At 44.1% G+C, this 10,631-nt stretch overlaps 1 protein-coding gene across 1 annotated transcript; it reads left to right on the forward strand.

Annotated features, from left to right (window-relative positions):
• Window positions 1-1,859: 1,859 nt before the first annotated feature.
• Window positions 1,860-2,621, forward strand: LOC131225354 (uncharacterized). The gene is made up of 2 exons (XM_058220882.1): window positions 1,860-1,964; window positions 2,322-2,621. Exons 1-2 carry the CDS (start codon window positions 1,860-1,862, stop codon window positions 2,619-2,621), a joined length of 405 nt encoding a protein of 134 aa, XP_058076865.1.
• Window positions 2,622-10,631: the final 8,010 nt, after the last annotated feature.

Raw genomic sequence — 10,631 nt, forward strand, 5'->3', positions numbered from 1 at the left:
TTCTGTTATGAGGACATGCCAAGGCTCGATGAAGACTTGGTAGTACACCACTTGCTTACAAAGACAGACATGAAGCCTATCAAGCAGAAGCTACGAAGAATGAAACTAGAATGGACCCTAAAGGTCTATGATGAAGTCATCCAACAATACAACGCGGGGTTCTTGGTAGTCTCCAACTATCCAGAATGACTCGCAAATATCGTACCAGTTCCAAAGAAGGTGGCAAAGTAAGGATGTGCATCGACTTTAGGGACTTCAACAAAGCGAGTCCTAAAGACGATTTCCCTTTGCCTCACATCGAAAGACTGGTAGATAATACTGCTGGACATAAGATCTTTTCCTTTATAGACAACTTCTCAGGCTACGATCAGATCAAGATGGCTATTAAAGATCGAGAGAAGACTTCTTTCATCACACTGTGGGAAACTTTATGCTACCGGGCTATGCCTTTCAGGTCGAAGAACGCGGAAGCCACATATCAGTGAGACATGACTGCCTTGTTTCACAACATGATAAATAAGGAAATGGAAGTCTATGTGGACGATATGATCGTCAAATTTCGCACAATCAAAGGACATTTTGAAGACCTCAAGAAGCTTTTCGTGTAAGACCCGTGTCCTAGTCCATACTGTTTCGTTGGCTTCCGTGGTCCTTTCGGTCAAATTTCGGCAACCCTCGACCAGTATCTGACGTTTGTACGCGATCCTAAACCGGGTCCCACATACTGGAGTCGGTTCGAACCGAAACTTGTACCATTACGACCACGCTGTCGTCGTGGTTCCGATGCCGTGTCTTGCATGCTGATGCGGTACCCAGGCCAAGAGATGTAAGCCTGCGTTCAGTCAGAGGAAAACACTGCGCGTCGCAATCTCTAAGAGAATCTCTATCTTAAACATCACATCAATCCATTAATGAAAGTAAGTACACAATCTTACCTATCCATCCCTTTTTCACCAACAAGGAATGACACCCATTCCTCTTTCCACCCAAAAGTCAACAAAAACCATCACCCATCACTACCATCCCTCTCATCCCATCATTCCACCTCACCACTTCTTTCCCTCCCATTTTCTCTCTCATAATTCCAAGAAACTCCCATGGGAGCAACCCTCGTCTAAGCAAAAAAAAAAAATCCTCTTTGTAGGATCCTAGGATCGGAATCTGGCGTATGGACGCTAGGAGCTGAGAATGGGGTACTATGGAGGTTGTCGGCACCGGATTTGGCAATTGGGATTCCTTTGAATCCGATTTTTAGGTTTGGGGCATGACATTTCGACAGGTTGGATAAGTTTAAGCTTCGCCTCAACCTGCAAAAGTGTGTCTTCGGCGCAATCGGAGGCAAATTGTTAGGCTTTATCGTTAGCGAAGATGGCATACGAGTGGACGGGACCAAGACCAAGGCAATCATCAAGATGCTGCTGCCTAATACTTAAAAAGAGATTCGTGGTTTCCTTGGAAGGATCTAGTATATCAGCTGATTCATCGCATAGTTCACACCAATCTGTGAGCCCATATTCAAGTTTCTATGGAAGAATTCGCCAAAGGAATGGAACGACGACTATCAAACGGCCTTCGATAAAATCAAGAAGTACCTGCTAAATCCTCCAGTGCTCATGCCACCTGCCCCAGGTAGGCCACTATTACTATATATCTCTGTCGCAACAGAAGCAATTGGATGTGTTCTTGGCCAACATGATGACACAGGAAGAAAGGAGCAAGCGATTTACTATCTAAGCCGACAGTTCACAAGCTATGAAGCTAAGCACTCCAGCTTAGAGAAAACATGCCTCAACCTAGTTTGGGTAACGCAACGGATATGACAGTACATGATCGCTCACTCAATTCTACTACTTGCTCGCATGGACCCGTTAAAGTACTTGTTCGAAAAACCAGCACTAATGCGCAGGATGACAAAATGGCAACTACTGCTTTCCGAGTTCAACATCACCTATGTCAATCAGAAGGTAATCAAGGGGCAAACACTGGCCGGCCACCTAGCAGCACACTCTCTGCCTGATTACCAACCGCTAAAGACCTTCTTCCTTGATGAAGACATCCTCCTGATTTAGGAAGAAGGAAAAAGAAAGGCAGGAGAGTGGACACTCTTCTTCAACAGAGCTGCAAACTCAAAAGGGAGTGGAGTAGGTGCCGTACTCTACTCTCCCAATGACGTCCAAATTCCTATATCCAGATGATTGGCATTCCAATGCACCAACAACGTAGCTGAATATGAAGCATGTATTGCTGGTTTGAGAAAAGCCATTATCCTCAACATGAAGAAGTTGCGAGTCTTCAGAGATTCACAGCTCATCATCAATTAGACAAATGGCGATTGGAAAACCAAGGATGAAAAGTTGATCCCCTATCACATCTATCTGGAGAATCTAACCGAGGAATTCGAAGAGATCACATTCTCTTACATGCTCCGAACCAAGAACCAGTTTGCAGACGCTCTGGCTACCCTTGCCTCAATGTTGGAGATCCCAAAAGGAGTTGTTGAATGGGAGCTCACTTTCAAGCTCCATGAGGAACTCACGTTCTACCTGCAGATAGATGAAGCTGAAACCTCCTCGAATGATCAGCCGTGGTACATAGACATCAAAGAATATCTCGAGCATTAGAAGTACCTGGAAGGAGCGACATATCGTTGCACTATCTAGCGGCTAGTAGCCCAATTCACGATCACTAGGGGCATCTTCTATAAGCGATCCTTCAACCAAGTCCTTCTCCATTGCGTGGATGAAACAAAAATCTACGAAGGACTATGCGGCCCACACATGACCGAACATATGATGGCAAAGAAGATCTTACGGCTCAGATACTATTAACTAACAATGGAGACAGATTGTTGCAAACAGGTCAAGAAGTGCTTCAAATGTTAGGAGCACGCGAACCATATCCATGTGCTTGGTTCCAAACATTACAACCTGATGACACTATTGCTCTTCTCTATATGGGGACTTGACATCATTGGTAAACTCAACACCAAAGCTTCAAACGGGCATGAATACATCTTAGTGGCAGTAGATTATTTCACTAAGTGGATAGAGGCAGCATCCTACACCATCATCGCAACATCTCACGTAGTCAAGTTTGTGAAGAACAATATCATCAGCCAATATGGGATCCTTCAGGCCATTATTACAGACAATGGAACTCCGTTTATCAATATAAGGATAGGCGACTTCCTCGATAAGTTCAAGATTTAATGTCATCGGTCAAGTTCGTACCATCCTCAGATGAATGGTAGGGTCGAAGCTGTAAACAAAACCATCATCTATATATTGAAAAAAATGGTCAAGACATATTGCGACTGGTCGGAAATGCTCCCATTTGCACTCTAGGACTATCGGACATCCGTACGGTCTGCTACAGGCACAACTCTGTACGAACTTGCATACAGAATGGAAGCAGTGCAACCGGTCGAAATCGAAATCCCATCACTTCGAGTATTGTTGGAAAGCGAAGTCGAGGAAGGCGAGTGACAACAAGCAAGATACGATCAATTGCACCTGGCAAACGAAAAGCGCATGTGTGCGTTGAGCCACTCACAGTGCTACTAAAGAAGGATCGCATGGGCCTACAACAAGAGGGTCCGAAAAAGAAGTTTCTAAGTCGGTGATATGGTCATGAAGCGTATCCTAACGCTGCACTTGCCAGATCCCAGAGGAAAGTTCAAACCCTCATGGGATGGACCGCTGATCATTCGGGAAGTACTCCTAGGAGGTGCCCTCTGGCTCACCAGTCTGAGAGGAGAAGATCTCCTCGAGCCCATTAACGCCGACAACGTGAAAATATATCATGGGTAACTATACCTAACCTTGTCAATGAGCACAATTGCAAAGCTGTATCCAATACCCCTCCCACAAAAAAAAAAATCCTCATCGCTACTCCCACCAAAAGATATCCATCTTTCTTCCCGCCAAGTACAAAAACAACAAAAAGAAGAGTACATGTCATTTCTCACATAAGAGAAAAGCCTAGTACCTACCTAAAAAAAAATAATATACCAAAAACAAAAAAGGAGAAGAAAAGGACAAAAAGCTCAAAAAGAAGACTGAGAAGGAGAAGAAAATAAGACCATCCCTAAATAATCCAACAAAAAACAGCTTGCGATTATGATCAAAGACAAGGACAGGAAGGTAACCAGTCGGCTGGCTATGAAAGAAGTCTCTCCATCTCTTCCAGCACTCCAAAAAAAAGAGAAAGAGAAAAACATGTCTAAACAAAAAGGGCGAGTTGAAAACCTGAAAGGGCAGCTTGAGTAAAAACAGCGGGCATGTTGCAGACTTGGTGAAAACCTGAAAAGGCACCAAGGGTTAAAATAGCATAGCTGCCAACGGGCAGGCAAGATGAAAAACCCGGGCCGTAGCAAAAATTCGAAAGGACCCTACGGGCAAAAATGACGGGAAAACCAGTCGTACTGAAGATCCGAAAGGGCGTTACGGGCAAAAATGGCTAGAAAAATGAAAACAAGAAAAAATATGCAGGTACAGAAGAGGCCAAGGCAACAATGAAGGAATACAAGGAAAGGACCAACCTCAGATCAGTGTTCTATCAAACTCTGCTCAAATCCAAAGGACACGATCCTGGACACACATCAGGGAACCAAGATCTCTAGTAAACAATCCAGACTACTACACACAACGTGGGTTGAGCCCTATATTCTGATCCCAATCATCCAAAGCACAAATTCAAACATGAGCTAGCACTCACAAGTTTTGGCACACACAAAAAATCCTTTTCTTTTCAAGAAGTATTTTACATCATTTGTCTTCCTACTTGCAAAAATAACAAGAAAATAATATATATATATATATATATATATATATATATATATATATATATATACACACACACACATACAAGACAAGCAGCCAATCAGATCAAGGACCCCAGGTAAGTTCCTATCACTCATACATCGACAGCCTCTACCTAAGCCTCTCTATGCTCATGCGCAGGTAAAAGACTTCATCCCTCTCCAAGTGATGTGCGACAAGCATACTTTCATCGTACCGCCTCCCTATTGCTAGTCGACGAGCCATGTCCTCACAAGAGTGATGAATGACGGCAATCTCAGATATGAGATGGCCATGTGTCGCAAGCAGAAACAACGGATCAATGAACGGCCGCTCCTCAAATGCCTCCAACGAATCATTAACACATGAGGAGGACGAAACAGTATCGCCAACCATGTCTCGATCATCAGCCTCATCCATCAAGTGCCAAACAAGGACCTGACGATAAAGCGACTGCTCTGCCACCCATCACTAGTATGGTACTGTCGTCAAGGGTGGAGCCCAAGACTCGAACTCTAGAGCTACCACATTTAAAGAACCCTGCCAGGAAATCCAGACTCGTCGATACAGAGCGATCAAGCTGGAAGGAAGAGGAGCATGTCCAAATCCAGAAAAGGCGAAGTCAGGAACATCCTGCCAGAAGCCAAACTACCGGAGAAAGTGAGTAGGATGATAAGAAAAGTATCCCCAGAGGCCCAGCAACAACAAAGGAGTGTGAGCTGCACTACAAATCAAAGGAGTACGACAGAGCTAAGGAGCCTCCTAGCTAATCTCCCACCCTCAAAGCTAAGAGAGCATACGATGATACAATGATTCAATGGCTTTCACACCAAGAGGAAGGCCATCAAGCAATAAAGACAGCACGTCGTCACAACGAAGATAGGCCACACAAGCGGAGGGGTCATATAGAGGTGCTCCCACAGCCATACCTGAATGGAGGTATGAGTCAAATTCAAAGGCACAAACAGGCATCAGAGTAAAAGAAAAGCGAAAATGAAAGATACCTGGAGGAAGGAACAACAGCCTCGGAGGATACGAGTGTGACTAAGAGAGGAATTGGTCAAACCCAGAAAGAGCTTCGCCAGCACCACAAAAACAATGCTCCTACGAAACAGTACATTGCGGAATACATCTAGTAAAACTGTAAGCGATGATTGCCGTCAGCCTGAGAAAAACAGCTCAACCAAGACGTAGAACAGCGATCGTACAAGAGCTCAAGCAAAAGCTCACCAGCCCTACCCTCTGCAGTGGGAAAAGATGCTGGAAACCCAAACCAAGGAATTAGATCGGCTGGACGAACTGGCTCAGATGAAGGAACATAAGGCTCCCAAGTGAGAGGAAGACCAGACAGGCATGCAAACTCCTCTAAAGACGGGCCCAACTCCAAATCATTGAAAGAAAATAAGTTCAACGCTGGAACCCAATCACACGAAGCCACACTCAACAATCGCCAATCTAGGCGAACTCGGTGAAAGTGAAGAACCTCCCGAAAACCCAAAAAGCCCAACTCAAAGATCTCAGACTTGCTCAAGCTCTCGATTTAGATTGCAACCGCTCAGAACAAGTGTCGCGTGGTTGCAATCGGTAAGTCCGAACAGGCACGGCCTCTACAATCTAGAACCTCGGGTCAACAGGAGAATCATCGAAGATGGGCATCTCCTTGTCAAACAGATCTGTCTTATGGTGACGGAAGAAACCACACTCACCCATCGCATCTCGCAGAGTGCCCTGAAAAGATGCAACAGGTTGGCTCGAGCTGCCAATGATCGCCACATCAGGAGAAGTCTGGAAAGCACTTGCCCTAGGAGTAGCAACGTCTAAAGTATCCCAGTAGCTGACTGGACCAGTACCTTGATCCTCGACAACAGCTTCCTTTCCTATCACTACCTCGAAGGTCGCACCAAATATCTTACCCAGGCCATCCAAAAGGAGTCCATCACTTGTCAGATCCAAACCGCTCAAACCGCTAAGGTGGGGCCTGCCACCTATCTGGACCCGATCCATCCCAACATAGCATCTTCGACACCCAAAAACGGCCCTAATCGAATTACCGCTGGCGGTACTCGGAGTATCGTTACAGGTACTGACACCACAGTATCACTGCTGCACCTGACAAAATAGGGAAACAGGCAAAGTCAGTGGGCGGTAGTCGGACTACTGCCGGAGGTAGTCCAACTACCGCTCGGGCCCACAATCACACACGATCAATGATAGGGTCCAATTCCGAGACCCTAGAGCCTAATTCATCTCTGAAAAATTGTTTGGGCCATCAATAACGATGTTTCAGAGTCCAAGGGCAAAAAAGACAGACAAGAAAAGCTTTTAAATATCTATGAAAGGATTGTACAAAACAAGCATACAGATCACATGATACAACAGAAACTAGTCGTCCTCATGAGGTATATATTCATCTCTACCCTTTCGGTGGACATGCGGACTCAGAAGACCTCCACCGGCGAAGCGCGTACCATCACCGGGAGCATAAGTAGGTTGCAGTATGGGACCAATGCCATACTACTCACATCAGGAGTTGTACTCCCTCACTGGGTCAACGAATGCGCTGACATCAAAACCCTCCAAAGCAGCAGTCAACTCTCACTCAGGCACAACTCTCCAGTCAGATGGACTAGATGGTGGACTGAACGGAACAAGCGGACTCCCATCTAACTGCCACAAGAGCCTTTCACCAAGGTACCACTTCGTCACTCGAGGGTCTTCCACGATATGACACCGCTTCGAAGCCTGGAAAGCCTCTTGGGCAGTAGAAGCAAGGGCCGCGTTCGATCGAAGGTATAGCCGAGTGCGAAACTGTAAAAACAGAGGGCGCATATAAATCAAGCAGTATAAGGCAAATCTGTAAGTGCTATAGTTTCTATCCCTGTGTGTTGTCAAATTTGTAGTGCCAAAATCACTATTATACTTTGTTATATATAACTTGCATAAGTGAAGCTTTCTCAAGGATCAACATTCATGAACAAGCTAAGCTCACAACAAGCACTGCTCACAAGACAAGACTCAAGATCTTGAATACAAGCACTGCTCACAAAACAAGACTCAAGCTGAAAAGAAAGTACAAGGCAAGACTCAAGCTGAACTCAAGACTCAAGTTGAAAGTCAAGCTGAACTCAAGACTCAAGCTGAAAGTCAAGCTGAACTCAAGACTCAAGCTAAAACTCAAGCCACTTTCAAGATTGAGTTACATGAAGAGTTTAACTACATCAAGACTTCAAGACTGATACTTCAAGGTCACTTGTTCCTAATGCTTCAATGTCCATACTTCATGATTGAGGTTTGTTTGACCATAGGTTGACCTTAGAAGTAGGTCATTTCGGATACATAAGCCGAATGTTATTTTACATGTGATTGGTCTGTTCTTCGACTAGTCTTAGGTCTTCTTCGACTAGTCCTAGACTTGCTTCGACCAGTCTAAGAAAATCCTCGACCAGTCGTAAGTTTGTTACATATTCCGGATAAAATCTGTTAGCCTTCGACTAGTCCAGGAATCTGTTCGACCAGTCGTAGGAACAGTGTCGACTGATCTTCGACCAGTCGTACAATCTACGACTCGAAGTCCAGCGAACCTTTGCAGGTCCTACGACCAGTCGAAGCAAACCTACGACCAGTCGTAGGAGAGCTACGACCAGTCGTAGAACGGTCAAAGCATATCCCGCCGGATTTTTCAAATATCTGTTAGAGCTTCGACTAGTCGAAGAGCACTCTAGACCAGTCGAAGACCCGATCTTCTCACCTATAAATAGTGCACGAATCTCAAAAGAAATCATCGATTTAATTAAAGTATTCAAGCCAATCTTCGTCGAACTTCTGAGAGATAATTCTGTGCTCCATCTAAGCTAAGTGTGCTTATTTAATATCTTCTTTCCTTAGCTTTATTTTAATTGATTTTGTTTCTACTATTCCAATCTGATTTGAAAAGAGGAATTGTTATTCCCTTTCTTTGGAATCAAAATCAATTAAGGCAAGCCCTATTTGGTTTAATTTAAAATCTATTAGAACTAGAACCATTGTAATCGAGTACTGGACATTGAACTTGGACATTCAATCATCTACTTTGATTTGGTTCTACCGGGCTGCTACAACGAAGGAGATTTTCAGGTATTTTACATATTGTAAATTCCTTTCTATTATTTTGGTTTCTTTCAAGATTTGCCAGAAAAATCTTGTTATTTTGGTTATCTGAGGAAAGCCAGGAAAACTCAGAAGTGGGGTTTTTTTTTAATTGTGTAAACCCACATACAAAGACACAATTGTAAGGGTTTTGGGTGAACCTGGGAAAACCTATCTTTAGTGAACGCTAATATCCCCTGTGTGAGGATATTAGGAGTGGAGTAGCTTTTTGTGTGGCTGTTGGATAACAGTTGGTGAACACACAGGCGAACCACTATAATCCCTTGTGTTGTGGTTGATTATTTTATTCTTCTATTTTTTTTATTCCTTTTGTGGGATGTATGTATGGTGGTGAATGTTGTAATTATTTCAAGCTTTGTGAGAATGTTGTAATAGCTTAGAATTTACTTTCTGCTATTCCTTTATAAGCTTGATTTTCAATTTCATTTTGAAAGTTGTTCCAGCAAGGTTGCCCTGCCATTTTTATGGTGTATGGCTGTCCCTAGAACAATACATTTTTAATTACAAGTTATTTCATTTCAGTTTATATTTAATTCTGTATTCCTCTTCGATTTGAGACTTGATACAAAGACTTTTCTAGAAATAAGGTTGTCCTACCATAAACTCTGTTTTTAGTGTAAGGTTGTCCTTAGAATAACGTTTGTATCAACCTCTCAAGATCTGAATTTTGAGGTTGTTTTACTTTCCTGCATTGTTATTTAATTTAGCTATCATTTTCTTTATTATTCCGCTGTTCTAAGTTTTTATTTGGCATTGTCCTATTCACCCCCCCTCGAGGACATATAGCTTGGCCTTTTCAAAATCAACACAGGGTGACACAGGACAGAGTAGTTCCTTACATCATCAGGGACCAAGGCGTCTATGTTCGACCTCCAAGCGAGATTAGAAAACATACGCATGCGACTGCGGTTATCCTTGTACCACAGCATCATGCGAGGAAAAGGAGGCTAATGATCGATCAGAGTGGGCGCCACGTGAGGGAAATGGTCGAAAAAGCACACTTGCATGCGATCACAGTCAAAAAGTGGTTCCAATCATCCCAAAGACGTGAAGGGACAGATCTAAAGGATACCTCAACAACTAGATAAAAGCTAGTCAGAGACCTGCTGATGCAGCGACTAGCCTTGTCCAGCCCTTCATACAGATGGGCGAGGAGAGCCGCATTCTAGTTGTATGGTGTGGTGAAGGTAATATCTGCCACCAAAGTCAACAGATGGGAACTCATAGCTCATTCCCATGGCAAAAGATCATCGCCCCCATAGTGTACAGTATCAGGGCATGGGCCTTCACGATGGTTGCGGCCTCGGTCTCAGGGATACGCCAGGCAAAGTTTAACGACAGCCAGAGTAACCTAAACCGATGGCTGGAAAAATTCGAAACATCTGGCATCATTCCCAGCAGACTCATCCAATCATCCTCAGAAGGTATCGGGAGGTCATCCTTAAAAGGGACAGATCCCCCGTCATACCTAAGGCCTAGCAGTATATAGATATCGTATGGGGTGATCCCCCACTCTCCAAAGGGTAAATGAAAGGTATGACTCCCAACGTGCCATCACTCTGTCAAAGCCAACAGAAGAGACATGTTTGTCTTGCTCAGGTGAACCTGGAACAGACTGGCAAATGGAGTATGCTCCAGCACATTGAAAAATAAAGGCTGAGGGTCATGGAACCAGTTTGGCTAGTG

Source organism: Magnolia sinica, chromosome 2 (assembly GCF_029962835.1).
Source record: "Magnolia sinica isolate HGM2019 chromosome 2, MsV1, whole genome shotgun sequence".
NCBI classification, from domain to species: domain Eukaryota; kingdom Viridiplantae; phylum Streptophyta; class Magnoliopsida; order Magnoliales; family Magnoliaceae; genus Magnolia; species Magnolia sinica.